Raw genomic sequence first — 19,349 nt, 5'->3', positions numbered from 1 at the left:
GCTTGATTCCCAAGGCCTGTCTAAGAATCTGGGTGCAGCCACACATGTACTGTATTTCCAGCTCTGGGGAAGAGAAGACGGGGAAGCTCCCTGGGGCCAGCTGGATTGGTGAGCTCCAGGTTCAGTGACTGTGTCTCAAAAAGTAAAGTGGGGAGAGAGAAAGAAAAAGACACCCATCACTGACCTATGGCCTCCACACACAGGCACACTTGCAAATGTGCACACGCATATACCACACGCACACACAAAATCTTTAATTTTTAGAAAACACATGCCTTGACTTCACATGGACAGGGCCTTTGGGGTAGAGGCCCGTTCGGCAAAGTTCTCTCTCCAAGGGTACCTTTTGGAGATCCCCTCTCCACATCCTTCTCACACAGGCCCCTGGGTGAGCAGGATGCCCAAGAGGAACAGGTCTCTGGCATACCAGCCACGGGTGCTCCAGGACGTTGCTTAGACTACTGCTGGCCTCTGTGACGGGCCACAGCTCCTCCTTGTGTCCTCACTGTTCCAGACACTCTACACACCACAGTCCTCCAGTGAAATGATTGACAAGTTAACCTCCACACTGTTGCAGGACTCTGAGCTGGCAAGGGCACTGGAAGGTCAGAGTGGCCCCAGGAAGACATTCTATTGTTGCCAGATGAGAGCAATGACCACATTATGGCAGTCTCCAGCAATCCTCCTTATTCTCTGGGAAAGCATTCTTGGATCCCCGGGGATGCCTAAGACCTCAAACATCTCCAAATCCAGTAATCCTTACTTTAGATCAAAGCACCCTCAGCAGGCAAACTTCCTCCTTTACTTACCCCTTCCCCTCCAACAAGCACTTCCTGCCTCTCTTTGGCATATCAATTAGCACCATCAGCACTTCTGTGCTTTGGGGCCATGATTAAGTGCCATAGGGCCACTTAAAGACAAGCTCCATAACAAGTAACTACTAAGTAACTAGCGGGAGGATAGTGAACACAGCATGGATCCACTGGACAAAGTGGCTCGGGTCCCATGCAGGAGGGCATTAGATATCATCACTCGCCCCAGAATACACATCATTTCAAACCTGCAATGTTTATTCCTGAGATTTTCTACTTGACATTTTAGGCCACTATTGGCTGTAGATAATTAAGCTGTGGGAGAAGAAACTTTCAACAAGGGAGTACTTCTGCATCTGTTACACAGTAAGACAAGTCCTTTGCTTCTCCAGTTCTCTGACAACTTGTGATTCTGACAAGAAGAGGTCTGCTAGAACTAGGAAATAAAAACCCAGGATACATGGTCACGCTGAGATTTCAGAACAGCAATGAACACTAGGTTAGCATGAATACACCCCTGCAATAGTTAGGACATATTCACTTGCTGGGTTTCTGAAATCCTGTTTTAACTGGCAGCCTGCACTGGATGGGCAGCTCTGGAGGAAAGCCTCAGCCTGGCGCTGTATGCCTTAAAACTTCTCAAGCATTTGGAAGGAATCTCCTTTAAATGACAGGCAGCCACGGAGAACCCTAGGTCTTGCAAACAGCTGGGCTGACCGCAGGGAAATAAACATGAGAGCCCTTCTTGCTGGTTAGTCAGAACATGAGCAGTCAGTTCCACCTGGCCAGGGTGCCACCCTCAAGGCTGCCAGACCCATCCCCACATCCAACCAGAGGACAGCACAAGTCAGCAGCCAGGCCATCTGTACACAGGTCCACCCATAGGACCTTGTGTTAAGGTACCAAACTGAACACACTGCCCTGGACTGACTCAGCCTTTCTAGCTCGCTGGGAAATCTGAAAGCTCCTGGTCTTGATGCCACAAGGACTTGGGCTTCTCCTTTGTTTGAGACACAGTCTGGCCATGTAGCCCTGGATAGCCTGGCACTCACTGTGTAGACCAGGATGGCCTTAAACTTCAGGGCAACTCTTCCTCTACTTTACCCTCTACTTAGCGGCCACTGTGTCTAGCAACCAGTCACCCTCAGTGTGTTAGTCTCTTCAGATCCAACCAACAGTTCCTCAAACCCTTTAATGGTGAGAGATGAGTCCCATGTCCCCATTGTCCTCAAGTCTGGGATATGGACATGTGTACACACCCCAGCAGGCCAGAGCTCCGGGGACAGGGAGAGAAAATAGGGGTTAGGGTCTCAGCTTCAGTGCAGCACAAGGCTACCAATGGACTTTGCAGAGTAAAGGCCCTGGAGCTGAGCCCTCACCCCACCAAAGACCAGGAAGAGCGACCTTCCAGCATGCCAAGATGAGGAGACACCTGGCAGCCAAGAGCGAGCAGCTGGAGAAGGTACAGGTGTGAGCCATTAGCAGCCAACACTCCCCAACTGGGGTCTCCAGGTGAGAGGGAACTGGAGCCATGCAGTGCCTAGCACACACAGAGACAGAAGTAAACACATGACCCACACAGACCCACACATATAGAGACACACAGAATACGTGCACACACACAGACCAAACACACACAGACACATACAAACATATACACAGACCCACACATACAGAGACACACAGAATACGTGCACACACACAGACATACCACACACACACACAGACACACAGATACAAACACACACACACACAGACCCACACATAGAGACACATAGAATATGTGCACACATACAGACACACACACACATAAACACAGAGACACACACACACATACAAATATGTATACACAGACACATAAACACAGACAAACACAGAGAGAGAGACACACACACACTCACATACACACTGACAATGGCTTTGTTCTAAAATTGGCCAGAACCTACTTTTAACGCAGATTATCCTGGATTCACCCAAGGCCCTGAACGATAAGACTATGTCTATTAAAACTAATCCCACATGCCCACATTCATCACTGCATGCTGCCCACTGGTAGAGAGGCCAATAAAGACAACCCATTTATCCAGATGATGGAATGCAACCAGCCTCAGCAAGGACATTCTGGCACAAGCCACCATGTAAATGCCCCTTGAGGATATGATGTCTAGTGACAAGCTAGTCCAAACGGACACTCACTAAAGAGTCCACTTACACTTACACAGTGTGGGCATTGTGATGGAGAATTAGACACACCCTTGGCAAAAGAGGACAGAGGGGGCCAAAGAGGTGACATTCCATCTGAGACTTACCCAGCAAAACTATGTGCAGCCATCCAAAGATCTGGGGTATGGCCATGGGCAGAGGAAACGCATGTGAAAAGGCCCCAGGCACAAATATAGACTCAGACGGAATGCTGATGGTGGGTGCCAGGACACAGAGGAAGCTGGTACTGAATGGCCAGAATTTCTGTTCAGGATTAAAGAGTCTAGAGACAGAAACAGAGCTGCAAGTACTGTAGCTGCTCTTAATGACACCGAGTCACACACTCAAAAATGACAAATTGTGTGTATTTTTACAAAAAAACAAAAACCAGAAAACCACCTCACATGCACAGCTCAAACCAAAAGCCAAAAGAGAGTGACCAAGGCACAGAGAGGGGACAGGGAAGACCAGGCAGGAAACAAGTGCTGGCCCTGAAACCTGCCTTTAGTAGTAAGCTTCCTGGCAGCCAGTGCCAAAAGGGAAATTAGAGAATGACCCGGTGCTCCTCCTCTGATAAGAGGAAGTCATCAGATCGCTGGGAAAATAAGCTTGATCTTGGCACCAGCCCTTAGTCAGGAGCTTAGCAGTTGACCAGCTTCATATACACTTGACTTCCTCAGAGAAGATGATGCCAGACACCAAGCTGTGAGTGTCCAGACATGTTTGTTTTATTGAGTTATAATTCACGGATGAGGAAACTGAGGCCCAGATGGGATAAGTGGCCTGTCCAAGGACCCGCAATCAGAAAGTGATAAGGGGATATGAACCCAGACCTGAATCGGGACAGGAGCCCAAGTCCATCAGTTCAGCAAGCACCTCCTCACCCCACCCCACCCCACCCCAGTCAGCTCTGTGCCAAGTACCAAGATGGGACAGTGAACAAGACCACAGAAGTCCTCCCTCTATGTCACACCTTGGAAAATTGTGATACAAGATCATGAGTTCAAGGTCCACTTGGGCCACATAGTAAGACTACTACCATAAATAACAACTAGGGAAAAAAGAAAAGAATGTGTATGCTTGTGTGTGTGTGTGTGTGTGTGTGTGTGTGTGTGTGTGTGTGAGAGAGAGAGAGAGAGAGAGAGAGAGAGAGAGAGAGAGAGAGAGAGACAGACAGACAGACAGACAGACAGACACAGAGAGAGAGAGATTCTTAAGGAACCAATAACCTAATGTAGAAAAAAAAAAGGGAAGAAATCAGTAAGACATAAGACAATCTGGGCATTGTGACGGTGAACTGTAAACACCCTTGGTGAAAGATGAGAGAGGAGGCCGAGGAGGTGACATTTCAACTGAAACTTACCCAGCAAAACTATGTGCAGCCATCCAAAGGTCTGGGATATGGCCACGGGCAGAGGAAACGCATGTGCGAAGGCCCTGGGGCATAAATCAGTCTGGCACACTGTGGGTACCATGCAATAGAGACAGCAGATGGGAAGTAGACAACAAGAAAGAAGGTGGTCAGGGGACAAGGAAGAGAAGGGGAAGGGAAGGAGACCTTAATTACACAGGTACAGTGCCCTGGGAGCTTGGCAGAGCAACGGCCCTGCACTGTTCTGCCTGGGGTCACTGGGTAACAGCATGATTGGAATTCAAAGAGAAGCTGCCAAGGTCTGAGGACAATCCCAGTCCTAGAAAGCAGGAAATCTAGAAAAGCCCAGACTACCAAGTAGACGTGTCCAACCGCCAGCCTGCAGGCTGAGTTTCCAGCAGATCTGTGAATGTCGCCCACACAAGTGTGGGAGACAATGGCAGAAGGCTGGACATCCCTAGTTAGAGACTGAGGTAGGAGGCAGAGCTTGGAAATATGCCTCCCTGTAGCCAAATCCCCTGAAGAAGGGTCCACAGAGCCACCATGCCTCCCAGGGACAGCCATGTCCTCTCAACTCACAAAGATGGTGCTACCCAGGGTCTGCCCTCCCGCTCCACCCTGACACTAAAGCATGGGTTTGTTGTCGTTGTTATTGTTGCTGTTTGTACATGTGCTTTTCCTCAGTAAGATGATTGACAAAAGAAAAGGAATCAAGAAAAAGGCAACAAAAGAAAGAGGACAGGGACCTGGGGAAGGGACGTGAGGCCACACACGACTGCCAGTTATCATCCAGCCTGGCTTCTACCTGGAGCTCTACTTCCTTTATTCCCTGTGACCCAGTCAGAACACTGCATGGTGTGACTGCCTCAAATCAAGCCTGGCTGTGCAGGGAAGGAATCAGCTGGGACTCAGAGAAGGGTCTGGAGTCTTCTAGGGCACAGAACTTGGGCAAGGGATGGGCCAGGAAATATGGTCCAGGCTGGAGACAATGGGTGAAAAGGACCGTGCCACCCACTCCAATTGTCCTGGAAAGAGGAGAGAAATTCTGGGTCCAAAAGCAAGTCATGGATTTAAATCAGCGACCTAGAGCCAGGCGGCATGGCACATGCCTGTGGTCCAAACTGCTTGGGAGGCTGAGGCAGGAGGAAGGCTGGAGCCTAGGCATTTGAGGCCAGCCTGGGGGACATAACAATAAAATAAGTCTTAAAAACAAAAACAAACCAACAAAACAAAAAAACAATCTGGATGTGCTTGCTTGGCCCCATGTGGGATTTAGGGTGCCGGGCAGCTAGCTCTTCACTCACTCTCCAGCCCCTGGACTTCCCTTCAATGGGGTGAGCTCATGAGAATGTTGGAAAAATAAACTCCCACTGGAACAGCCAGGCTTCAGCCTCCCTTTCCACTCCTCCCTAAGAAAGAAAAGAATAAAATGCTGCCAAGTGTTGGGAGAGGGCTGACCCTCGGGTCCATAGGTATGAACTGCTAATCTCATAACCAGGACAAGCAGGTGAAAAATTACACAGCTTAACGCCCAGCACTCTTAATTAACCTTGGAGAAAAGAAAATGTTGCTTTTGGCTCTGGGGTGCTCCGTCTTTGCCTTTCCCCGTTACTAGCCTACAAAGCGGAAGCAGTCCCAGGGTGGAGCAGTGAAAAGAGCTTGCTTGGGCCAAGGCTGATCTCAGCACTCCTACCTGGGGCTCCATCCAGCCTACAATTGTGCACGCTTGACCTCCCTGAGCTAGCGCAAGGTCCTGCCTGCCTGAGCTGTCTGCAGTGAGCTCCTCAGTGGGCTCTGCAAACCTCTGTGGGGCACGAAGGATGGATCTGACCATCCTGCACATCCCCCCTTTCCAAGAACAGCCCCTGGAGTACCTACTGGGGACCACTGCATGCAACTCTGCACTTTCATTTCCCTTGCAACAGTGTTTGGTGATGGAGACCAAGCCAGTCAGAGTCCACAGGACCCAGCTTAGGGGAGACCATGGAGAATGACCTCTCTCTGTCATCCTGTATGAGGCATCAAGGAACCCTGAAGTCACTCTGTCCTCACAAAGAGACTGAAGACACTGGAACCAGTTCAGTTCGAACAAGGGAAGAAAGGAAGGAAGGAAGGAAGGAAGGAAGGAAGGAAGGAAGGAAGGAAGGAAGAGAAAAGAAAAAGAGGCATTGCCACAGCTGTAGGGCACCTGCACTAGCTGCACCTGAAGCTGACTGAAAAGCCAAACTTACAATGAGCTAACCCAAGCTAACTCAGACCAGGCTGTCCCGGCACCCAAGTCTTAACAGACATACACGCATGTTCTGTGGAGACAGGACTTGTGCCTGGCCTCCCAGCTGAAATGAAAAACCCCAAGGATCACTTTGTAACAAGCACTTATCCTTCCCCACCCATATCTCCCAAGCTGTCTCCCTCTGGAGCTCTCCAAAGAACCAATTTCTACCAAACAGAAGATTCTTCCTGATTCCCAAATTCTCCTCTTATTACCCCAACCTGAGATATATCTGTCCTCTGAAATTGCAGCCTCTAATCCCATCCCATGCTCAAGGTCAAGCCCAAAGGGCTAGGAAGTGGATAAAAGGAGAGTAAGTGGATAGGTAGTGAGTAGATGGATACATGGATGAGTGGCTGGGTGGGATAGAAGGATGGATGGATGGATGGATGGATGGATGGATGGATGGATGGATGGATAAGTGGATGAACAGGTAGCTATATGGGTAGTAGGTGGACGAATTAGTGGGTGTATGGATATATGACTGGAAGGGTGGATGTGTATATGGATACATGGGAGGGTGACTGGGTGGGTGGGTAAATGGATAAGTGAATGAGGGGACAGGTAGCTAGGTGAGTGGATGGGTGGACAGATGGTTTGGTGGGGAGATGAGTGTGTCAGTGGGTGGGTAAGTGGCTAGTTAGGTAAATGAATCAGAAACAAGACAGATGGGTGAAAAGGTGGGTTAATAGATGGATACATGAACTTATCTAAAAAAAATGGATAAGTAAGTAGATGCTGGTGAGAAGACCATGGGGAGCTGGGTAGGTGGGTTGTTTGTGGGTAGAGGACAGATGGGTGGGAAGGCAGACTGATGGGTGGATCAGTAAGTTGGTGGGGGGTAGTTGAGTGGATGAGGAGTTGGAGGACAGAGGTGGGTGGTGACTGGGTGGGTGAGGAGATGGAGGGTGGAGGTGAGTAGTAGCTGGGTACATCAGCATAGGATGAATGGAGTCATGGGCCAGTGGACAGTGACTGTATGAATGGGAGTAAAGAGCCAGGCTTGCCCATGGATGTCACAGACAGACGAGGGAAGTCCTGAGTCAGAGTTCTTCCTTTCCACAACACAGCCCAAACCAAGCCCCGGGGCTCCACAGCTGGCCAGCACCTCAGACAGCTCCCTGCCCTGGGGACCAGCCCCAGAGCTCAGGCCCTGGAGTCAGACTGGCCTAACTGAGACGCCAGCAGAGTGAGCTCCCTGCTGTGTGTCCACAGGTGACAGGCTGTGACTCTCTGAGCTCAGTCCCCTGCCTGTTGCAGGAGAGCACCAATGTCCTCCCAGGAGACTGAGAATGAAATGGAAAGCCTTTTGACAGAGGCCAGCGTGAGACAGCACAGACAGGGCCCCTCAAAATTTCCATCCTATTAAAAGATTGTTTTAAAAATTGCTCCAGGCCTTGAAAATGGAATGTGCCTTCCCCCTGCTCCCATTATAAAACCAGGAAAATCCTGAAATCTAAAGCAGACACAGACAATACAAGAGAAGACCTCCCTGCCCACGCTCCACAATGGCATCGGACGCCAGAAGCCACACAAGGCTGGAAGTCAGTGTGGCTCATCATCTTGCTAGGCAAGAGCTGAAAGAAAATTCAACACGAACATCCCTAGATGCTGAAAAATGAGTAATAAAACCCACCACTGTGGAATCCAAACCTCTGAGAAGGTCTAGCCCATCTCTTTGTGGAGAATGAGGTAGCCTTTGGAGGATGGAGCTGGAGGCAGCATGGTTGGTGGCCATTAACATGGTCCCATCGTCTCTCACAGCACTTCTGTCTTTCCTTCTTTCTCAAGGCCTTTCTAGGGGAAGCCTGAAGATTCTTTTCCAGGGTCATGTATGCATATATAGCCACACATGTGATGGGCTCCCCTCACCTGGGCACTTTCCACCTCTTCTGAATACAAGCCAGTTCTCCAGCTCTGGTCGTGGAACACAGCCACTCTCCCTTCCCCCGACGTACCCCGCTTCCCTCTGCCCAGAACATACAGCCTTCAGGGTCCTTCATGACTGACTAACACTCTACACCCATCTTCCCCAACTGCCACCACAGCTGGACAGAGATGCCAGCCAAGGAAGAGAGCAGCTGGCCTCTCTGCAACTCCCAAGGGCATTTGCCAAGCAGCAATTTATTGGCACAAACCTGGAATTTGTATTTTTCTCAAGACTACCAAAAAGCAGGTGGCGGTATGCAAAAACCAGCAAGATCTGGTCCCAGCCGTGGTACAACCGTCAGACCAAGAGTCTGAGAAACCACACCCTACCTCAAACCCTGTCAAGACAGTCAGCAACCACTGCTGAGGCAGAGACAAGGGATCAAGACCAAGCTGGGTACTCCTGACGATGGGGCTCAATATCCAATGCATGAGTGCTAGGCAACTCAAAGCGGGTGACCCAGGGCCCCAGCAATACTCTCCCCTGCAGAAGAACTCAGCTACTGCAACCTCTCTGCCACCCTGGGGGGATTAGGAGGTAGTGTAGAGGCTGAAGAATGCAGTAATTCGCTGCAGAGAACCAGGAGCATTACCTGAGGAACCCAGTCATCTGTACTGCAGAGGACTAAGGGTATTGCCTGTGGAACCCAGGAACAGAGGGTATGTGAATATGTGTGACTCTCCTCTCTCTCTCTCTCTCTCTCTCTCTCTCTCTCTCTCTCTCTCTCTCCCTCTCTCTGTGTGTGTGTGTGTGTGTGTGTGTGTGTATGTGTGTGTGTGTGTGTGTATGAGAGAGAGAGAGAGACAAAGAGTGCACCTGTATTATATGTAGAAATGTGTGCTGGGTATGAGAGTATACTGCCTGAGCATGAGTGTTTTCATAAACTTATATGTGCACCTGTGTGTGAATGCCAATGGGTGTGCATGTCTACATATGTGAAAGAATGGGGGATATCAAAAAAAAAAAAAAAAAAAGAATGGAGGATATCTCCATGGTTAAGTGCACTTGCTATTCTTCCAGAACACTCAAGTTTCATTCTCAACATCCACATGGGGCAACTCGAAACCACCTGTAACCCCAGATCTGACACCTCTAGCCTCTGATTTCCAAGGGCAACTGCACTCACATGCATGCACACAGGAACACAATAATTAAAAATAATAATAAATCTTAAAAGGAGGGAGTGTAGCCGGGTGGCAGAGGCACACGCCTTTAATCCCAGCACTTGAGAGGCAGAGGCAGGTGGATCTCTGTGAGTTCGAGGCCAGCCTGGTCTACAGAGTGAGATCCAGGACAGGCACCAAAACTGCACAGAGAAACTCTGTCTCAAAAAACCAAAAAAGAAAAGAAAAAAAAAAAAAGGAGAGAGTGTGAGTCTATGGGCACATGTGGCTATGGGTGTGTGTTCCTGTGTGTTTTCTTGCATGCACATGCCTGTGTGCATGTCAGGGACTGGAGCATACTGGCAAGTTGTATTTACAAGACATTCTATGTGTCGAGACCACCTTCCCTGATGTCCTGATCCTTGGGTCTCAGGAGGACCTCCCCTTCGGCTACCTACCCTTCCACACTGCTCTCTCTCTCTCTCTCTCTCTCTCTCTCTCTCTCTCTCTCTCTCTCTCTCTCTCTCTCTCTCTCTTCACCTTCCTGGCTTATCTCATTGCCCTTAGGATCAGTTCTAAGAATAAGGCCAGACCCAAAGGGACTAGCAAGAAGGGTGCTCAGGGGTCCTAAGGGGTCCCTACTGCAATTTTCTCTGATGTGTTTCCTGGTTGAGAGAACCCTAAAACCAGAACTTTCTAGATTTTCTGAATGTTCCCTTGGATAAAATGAAGGGCTAGACATTCAGGCTGGGGGTCACAGGTAAGGGAGAATGGACTCTGGGGGCACTGAGACCTGGTAAGCAGGACCACAAGGATCAACAGTGCCACCTCAGCAACCAGAGGAGTGAAGGGTGACAAGAGAGAAGCCACCACTCAGTGCTACCCACCTGCTCAGCATGTGTTTGTGACCTTCCTTCCGTCTACATCTGCCTCTGGGAGGGGGCTGTCAACTCAATCACTCCCCAGATGGAGACTCTGGGGCTGGACAAGCGGCCCTCCCCACACTCCAAAGCCTCTTCCATTTGCAAACCATCCTTGGGCCCCAAAGGTCAGCAGAGCCAGAAATGCTGCCCCAGATCAAAGATGAGCCAACTGAGGCCCAAAGGGATGAGAGACCTGGGGGGAACCAGGTCTGCCTCAAGCAATGTCCTCTTGTGGATGCAGCACTTAGCGCTCAGTGCCCCAGCCCCCACCTCCTAAGGCTCCCACCATCCCCTTGGCCTCTGCCAAATGGTGGGTGGCACCATTTCCTCACCAGCTGGAAGACATGGGTGGGGACCCTGGCCAAGGACAATACAGTCAGACTCCCACCCCGAGGAAGGAAGTAACCTTCCCCCAGACCTGCACTTTCTCTGCAACAATCAGCCCCCATGCAGAGGCATTTCTGTACGGTTTCCAGGTTACAGTAACTTCAAGAACAATGGCTATAAATGACGCACAGCCTGACCCTCACGGCCCCCTTGGAAAGGACATGCCGAAAGGAGGCCTGTAGCACCCACCACTGAGGACATGGAGGTGGACAGAGCTGGCTCCAGCCCATTCTTCCTCCTTAGGGTGACTGCCAGCAGGCATGCCCTCTCAGAGCCTTAGTCTACCTTCCCTATCACCTCAAGAGTTCTGGCCTTGTCCCTCCTGTGTTCAGAGTATTCTGAAGTACCTGTCACTGGCCCTTTGCCCAAAATTAGGGGCTCTCCATTCCCGAGGTTCTGTCTACCTCCCTCTCATGATCAATCCGCTCACCAAGAGGAGCCAGGCTTTCTCAGGGCCCCAGTCTCTCTCATTCTCCCTTCCCATTGAAATGGGGGTCCCACCCTGTCCAGGAAGCTCCCCAGCTCTCCTGAGGCTCAGCTGAATGTGGCTGCCTCCTGGCTCGCTTCGGAGTCTCTGAACTCCCTGCACTCTCCTCCAGATTGGCTGTGCACCTAGACTGTGCGTGCCGCACCCCGAGACTGCCATGAGAGATATCTTCCTCCCTCTGTGCACCGGCCCTGGCAAGGAAGCTTGGGGAGCCAACTCATGAGCCCCAACAACTCCAGCAAGCACCTCCACGGACATCCCCACCAAGTGTCCACTAGATTCTCAACCATCCCTCAGTGTCCACAGCTCCCACTGAAGCCCCCATCCCGCAGTCTCCATTCACCCCTTCAGTATACAGAGCTCCTCCCCCACTGCCAGCACTGCCAGGTTCTAGCCTGCTGGGAGGGTATAGAGCACAGAGGAGCTTTCAGGCCTCAGGAAGAGACCTGGACTACTGTGGACTCAAATGATATGAGGATTCTGATCCATGGATCTATCATCGGGGGCCCCTGGGTCTTGTACCAGCTTCCCCTTTCCCTCCGTCTACTTCTGATACAGCAGGAATCCCAGCACACCCACCTTCAGTTGAGCCCAGCATCTCGTCCCTTCTCATTTCCATCATGACCACTTTGGTCTCAGCTCCAACTTCCAACTGTAGTAGAAGGTAGGAGATAACCTGATGGGATGGGGGAGATAACCCTGATGTCACCTCCAGCCCACTCTCCCACTTGCAGCCACGGGGATCTCGCATTTCAACCAGACTGCACCCTGACCCATCAGAATCCCCTAACAGTGTGGCAGCTCCATGACTATCCACCTTGATAAGCCCCTTCAGTCATGAGGTGAGGAGAGGTCTCGTCCTGTAACTGGTTCTGGTCACTTGCTTCTGACAGGCCTCTGTCTTAATGTCTCTCCTGGCAGCAGTACCCAGGGTGTGGGCCCTAATGTTAAGCCCACCCTCAGTCCCTGTCCTAGGCAGCCTGATGTGCCCCTCTGCTCACACAGATGTGTGTACCATCTGCCTCCAGTCTGCGTCTCCCACCAGATCAAGCTCCATGATGTGGAGGATGTGGCCTGAGTCACTGGGTTATCCTGAGCACTCAGAAGCGTTCCACACTCAGTGGTGCTCAGTGAAGACCTACTGAATGAAGGTGCATCTTCTCTGACGAAACTGAGAGAGGACCACAATACCCACTTCACAGTAAGGAAACTGAGGCTCGGAGGCTGAGTGAGTCAACCGGCCTGAACAAGTGCAATATTTGGACAGTAGAGCTGTGAACCTCATAGGAGGCCAAACGGGATTTTTCTGTACCCGCTTCTCCCCACGCAAGAGTGGGGTCTGAGCCAGCCCCCGGGGCTGAGCTATGTGCCTAAGACCAAATGAGGACACAAGCTCCCCACCAAATGCCAAATGCCCATTCCAGACAGCCCTCGGGGATTAACCAGGAGTGCACACCCCAGGAAAGGAGGTGAGAGGAAAGGAGAGGGAGAGAGAGGGAGGGAGAGAGGGGAGGGATTTCCCTTGGCTCACGGGCTGGACTTTGCAAAGCGTGACTTTGGCACCATATAATGTAATCACCGTGGAAACTTTCACAGTTCATGCCAGGGAGAAGTCGATCTGTTCAACGGGGTCATGAACACAGGGATGTGAACACCAGCTCTCACTCACAAGCGGACACCCGTTCATTGAGGGCTTTCAGCTTTGTGTGTTGTTTGGAGGTTTATTTTCCGTGTCACTAAGGGTGGCTCCCAGGGCCTTATGCACACTAACCACTGCTGCTGGTCAACAATTGCAGCCTCTCCTGTGTGTTCTGAGCCTACATCACCGACAAGGCTCAAACCCCCAAATATAACAGGGCATGCAGTGGGGAGTCTCTCCTCTCTTGCTCTGTCCCTTCCCAGGTGAGCGCATTTCACGCCTTTCCTCTCAAGGTAGTGGCTGCTGCGCATGTGGGCCCCTGTAATTGTGTATTCTGTCCTTACACAAGGCAACATGGCTGCACAAGTGGCGCTCTTCATTTTCATCTTCCAGCAGAGCTTCTAGATCTTTCCACACAGCCTACCTTCTATTTGACCAGCACATCTCACAGGAAGCTTGGTATATACACCACCAGGCCTGGCTCCCCATCTGCCTGCATTTTCTCAAAATGAGGCCTGCCCTGACCCCAGGCCTGGCTCTGAGGAGGGCTCAGGGGCCACATGGCACCATTCTGCAGAGGCACAAAGTCTCTAGAACCCAGACCCATTCAGAGCATCTTGACATGGACCTGCATCTTGGGGTTTCCTGGTTCGAAACTTCCAGGAACTTCTGGGACATGTTGGCACACTCCTTTAATTGGAACACTAGAAAGGCAGAGGTAGGTAGATCTCTGGAAGTTCAAGGTCAACGTGGTTTACATAGTGAGTTGAGGCCAGACAGAGCTACATAGCAAGACCCTGTTTCAAAAAGCAAAATACAACAAACAAACAAAAAACTCCCAGGAAATTTCAAACTCCCTGCTGCACACTTCACACCTTCTCTGTCCCTACAGCCCCCGTCCCCACAAAAGCTCCACCTCTTCCCTTTCTCTCCCTTACAGGCATCAAGGGGAATCCCACACGAGGCCCCTTGCACTAGCTGCTACCATTGCTATCATATCTCAGTCTCAAAATCCCTCCTCAAAGAGCTCCTTGCCCCAACCCCTAAGCCTAGGCTACAAGGTAAGATCTAGGCCAGCCCCTCTATCCAACAAGACTGTCTCAAAACCAAACAACCAACACACACACACACACACACACACACACACACACACACACACAGCCTCCAGGTCCACCTGGGTATGTGTCTGGCTGTCTTTCCCTCCTCAATATGTTCCCATCTGAATCCCCCATCTCACCCCTCCAGATAGAAAATCAGCTGCATAGCAACACGCACAGCATCTGCTTCACCCACCCCCAGCCCCCGTGAGATCTGCACCTGTACCTGGCCTGGACAAAACGTTAGACAGTCATCCCTGCTGGTGGCCATGTTAGAGGAGCATCAGGTGATAACTGAAGTTCAAGGTCAGCCCACCAGGAGGAAACTCCTTGATGGATGAATCTCATAGGCAATGCCCTGAGACCCCAGACCCCTGAATGTCTTTTGCTTCTGCTGTGCCTTCACGTGTTTGCTGCTGCCATCTTTCTCTGGTATCTGGCATGGTGTGAATGGGTGTGGGGAGATCCCCACTGCCTGTAATGTAGTGTGTTTATCTCATGGAAATATCCTGTTTTACTGGGCATTTTAACCTGTGGATTATTATGATGATTTCTTCTTAAGCTGTGCTGTCTAATTGATGATAATAATAATGTTAGTTTAAATAGCATTTTTGGTGATTAAAAATATAAACAAGGAAGTGTCACACAGCTACAACACATAAGTTTTTATTGAGGAGCCATATAGACTATGGCTTAGGTTAATGATTAAGAAAAACAATTGAAGCTGGGCGGTGGTAGCTCACGGCTTTAATCCCAGCACTCAGCAGGCAGAGGCAGATGAATCTCTGTGAGTTTGAGGCCAGCCTGGTCTACAAAGTGAGTTTCAGGACAGGCTCCGAAAGCTACACAGAAAAACTCTGTCTTGAAGAAAAAAAAAACAAGAAAGAGAAAAGAAAAAGAAAAACAGTTGAGTCCCAGTTAACCAAGCTAGATTAAATTTTTTTAACCTTAATGTTGGTAGATGTGTTCACGGGTTTCAGTGTGCATCACAGCTGAAACAAAGCTTTGAAAATAACTTAAAGTTAGACTAAGATGTTTTTGTCAAATAGCCTTGAGGTCAAAAACCCAAGAAGATAATCTAAAGTTTTAAGAAGGCACATAGTTGAATACAGAACTCTTTAAGTTCAGGGAACAAGAACAAAGCAGCCCAATTATTACTAGATGACTACTTTCCTTGCTAGCATTGGTTGATGACCAAAGGTGATGATTAATTCCTTATACCCATTTTTGCCCTCTATCTCCTGATATAAAAAACTATTGATGAGTGTGTACGTACCCTAAAGATTTAAAGTCGAGCTGACTGATTCTTTTTCATATATAAAAGTTTAGATTTATGATTCCTTTAAGATTCCTTATAAGATTACCTTTCAAGATAAGTAATAAAGTAATTGGCCTTTTCTTTATAACTGCAAAACTGCAGCCTGCCAGTAAAAGATCTGACTGAGAAAAATATCTTGCTTGCCTACATGGTTGATCTATAACAAGTTCCTTGGGTGTGAATGTATGTGGGGATAATTTGTTTTTCACCTGTAATATGTAAAATGTTTAATCATGTAAGGGATATGGAAAACATGCTGTTTTGTTACTGTTTGTTTTGTAATCATTGTAATCATTCATTTGAAAAACAGAATGTAACCACATTGTAATTTTTATATTGCCTGAAAGATTTTGCTCAGGTATATAAGCTGTAAGAAAATGAATAAAGAAAGAGTTAAAATAAGCTAGAAGGAAAACATTAAGAATAAGAGTTAAAAGGAACATCAGGAATTAGAAAGTTAGAAGGAAACATTAAGAATGTGAGAGTTAGAAGGAACTAGAAGGGAAACATCAAGAATAAAGATAGAGTTAGAAGGAAAACATCAAGAATGAGAGAAGGGAATCACCAGGAAAATAAAGAATAGAGAATGCAAAAGAAGAACAAAAAAAAGGTCTGAAGGAAATCATCAAGAGAATATGTGAGTGTCTTTCCCTAACTCTCTCAGATAAAAAAAAAAAAATCTGGTACATGGATTTCCCTTTGGGCCCTGTGCTGCTGGAGGCTGCCCCCCCAGGCAGTGATACATCCCCATCTCCACCTCCTTACTGCATGCTCACAGGCACTAGAAGATGCCAGAAATCTCTACCATACAAAAGAAAAGACTGAGGCCCAGGGAAGTGGGCAGGCAGTCAAGCTCTAGACCAGCTCCCTAGCAGGAAATCTCCAAACAACACCAAGGAGAGGCCAGTGGCTGCCTGCTCTCCATGTCCTATGAGCCATGGACAGGCAGCCACAGGTCACAGGGGTGCTTAGCATACCTACAATCAGCCACATGCAAAGGATGAGTGTGGAAGGCCACCGAAATCTCATCTTAGAATAACTCATTGGCTAGCCCACTCTGAGCTACCCACCCAGCAGCTGCCTGCAGGAACGTGAGCGTGGCTTGCATGGTCTCCTGAGTCCGTTTCTCTGTGGCTTCTTATTTGCCAAGGCCAGCTGGAGGAATAATACAACAAAATTGCTCACAGCCTAGCTTCTAAATCTAAGGTACAGGGCCAACAGACGGCCCAGAGGACACACCTGAGCAGTGCCATGGATTTGCCCAGACTTTGTGGTCTCTACCTGGTGCCACAGGAGTCACAGCAAAGGGGATTGTCACGCTCATCAGACACTAAAGGGTCATGTAGCCACGCTGTGTGTGATCTTATTCCTGAGCCCTGGGTTCAGCTCCACCATGATCCTAAGGAGCAGTTTACTTGCCTCTAGTCATGCCAGGAGCATTTATCGAGCACCTACTGTGTCAGCAGTAGATGAGACTCAGGAAGCTCCAGAGCCACGGACATCAAGGTCTCCCTTTCTCAGAGTTCAATGCTGGAAGGGCAGAGAGCTTCGTTTGGGGGTGTGAAAACTCCTCTGCCTTGCTTGCTGAACTCTCTCTCTGAGTCTCCCTTCCCTGTGTGTCAATCAGAACCAGTGTGGCCTCATAGAGTGGCTCTCAGGATCCAAGAAGAAAAATGCTATGTGAGGTCTACCTCAGGTCTACCAGTAGCTCTGACCTTCTTCTGGTGAGGACACCAGGCCATCACCCCCATAGACCAGCACAAAATGTCTACCCCATCACCGAGATCCCCTGTAGACCTGAGTCCTGGACACTCCCACCTCTGTAGTAACCAAGGTTCTCACTGAAGGCTTCCTGCCATGGCGGAGCCTAGCCTGGGCCCACTCTTAAGGTAGTAACGCATTCGAAGGGCCAAGGCCAAAATAGGTCTCTAAAGGTCAGACAGGAGCCTAGAAGGAAGGCCTGGTGGGGACGGCAACCAACGGTGTGCCTGGCCCGTCCCTAAGGCTGGCAGGCAATCAGCACTGGTTGAAGCAAGCCACACAAGCATAATGAATCCTGAGCACCGGAGCTTGTGTTTTTCAAGAAAAGACGGAAATCCGGACTTTTCTGTGAAAGCTGCCAGTTAGTAAATGCTGGCAGCTAATTAAATTTTTAAAAACAATAATAGCATATTGAGAGCCAAGCAAAACATACAGAGCCAATCACGGCTGGGGTTGGTGGGTCTGTGCCTCAAGTCAGAGGCTTTCTACATACTAGATGGTGGGGTGGGCGGAAAGTCAAGGGGTAGGTACCCGCCCTTGGCAACACCTCCCATCCTGCCTTTCCTCTTGGGGGTCCTGCACCCCCGCGCTTGGCACCTTGGGAAGGTGAGGCCCAGAGCTCCCGGCATTCCCTCCCAAACATGCGTCCATTCCACTCAGCGCCAAGCCCAGGGAGCCCTCTGCTGCCACCCAAGTCACCCGGCCTCTCCTGGGGAGGGCCTGGCTCATCACCTTCTGAGCAACATGCACCCACACCACAGACCCCTTTTTGTCTCTTTGGACTGTCCCAGGACACCTGCTGGCTCAGAACAACTTCTGACTGGCCTGAATGTCCATCATCACAAAGCAGATGGGCAAGACCTCAGGACAGCAGAGGAGGATGGCGTGGACACCCTTGCCTAGGAGACCAGGATGAAGGAGGTCTCACAAGAGGTTGTGAGACCCCAAGCCCACCCCCTGAAGACTGAGCCCCTCCTGTACACACACACACACACACACACACACACACACACACACACACACACACACACAGAGCCACCCAGGCCATAGCAAGAGTGAGCCAAGAATAACACCAGCAGCCACCCCCTTCTCCCTAAGCCAAGGCTCCCGCTCACCAGGAGAAACAGAGGTGCTAGGGACCACGATGCTGTCTGTGCACCTGAGTGTGAGGGCCCTCTGTGTCCCCAGGCCTATGTGAGAGACGTATGTAAAACAGTGGACGGAGATAAGCATGGCACACCAACCGACGTTTGGCCAAACTTGTTCCGGGGTGTCGAAGGCACACGTGTTTAACACGGTCACATTTGCGTGTCTGAGGGATGCCTGAACGACAGGCCGGTGTGTGTGAAAGCACGCGTGCAGAGGGATGTGGGAGAGGTAAGTGTGCACAGCAGCCCCTGCGTGAGAGATTCTGGGCTGGGGGTTGGGGTGGCCTGCGCCTCTGCAGAGCTTGTAGTAACTTCTGCTAGTGTGAGTGCGAGTGCGTGTGTAGCAGTGTGTGACTGCGGGTGGGGTGGTGCCAGACTGAGAGGCCCAGTCTTCCCTGCTCTGTTGGTGGTGGTGGTGGTGGGAGTGATCCTGGGAGACCCCGAGGGACAAGGCTGGGGGTTGGAGGGCCGGAGAGACGCAGCCAGGGGTCAAGAGAAGATGACCGACCTAGAGGGAGCGCGGCGTGGAGACTCAGGGCCCCGTACTCACCCGGTGCTCTGTGCTGCGCTGCGCCGCCGTCCGTCCATCGGTGCACCCGCCGTCGGTGAATCCAGAGCCTGGGTTGCGCGCGGCTCGGGGCGGGGAAGAGCGGGACGAGCCAGGCCTTAAGACTCCGCCCCACAGGTCCCGCCTCAGGGCGGGGCCTCGGCTTTTGCCAAGACATCTTCGCCCAGCCCCAAGCTCAACAAGCGCGCATAGGAGCTGGGGCTCTCTTGTCCCGGTCTCTGAGCCTCCTCTCGGCACCCCGTCTCGGCATCGCGTCTCAGCGTCCTGGCTGCACTTTGAGTCTCAGTACCGCGCCGCCCTTCAGCTTCTCCTCCTGGACCCAGCACTCTG

The 19,349-nt window shown here is 50.4% G+C and overlaps 1 protein-coding gene across 1 annotated transcript in view; it reads right to left on the bottom strand.

The window, feature by feature from the left end:
* The window catches only part of Fbln2 (fibulin 2), a 61,813-nt gene extending 42,715 nt beyond the window's left edge, over positions 1 to 19,098 (bottom strand). The window contains exon 1 of the mRNA XM_059258197.1: positions 19,002 to 19,098. Within this exon, the coding sequence (XP_059114180.1) occupies positions 19,002 to 19,039 (38 nt within the window). The 5' untranslated portion in view covers positions 19,040 to 19,098. The remainder of the gene's footprint in view (positions 1 to 19,001) is intronic.
* Positions 19,099 to 19,349: the final 251 nt, after the last annotated feature.

The sequence above is a fragment of the Peromyscus eremicus genome, chromosome 3 (assembly GCF_949786415.1).
Source record: "Peromyscus eremicus chromosome 3, PerEre_H2_v1, whole genome shotgun sequence".
In the NCBI taxonomy this organism is placed as follows: Eukaryota; Metazoa; Chordata; class Mammalia; order Rodentia; family Cricetidae; genus Peromyscus; species Peromyscus eremicus.
This window is presented reverse-complemented; position numbering and strand designations above follow the sequence as displayed.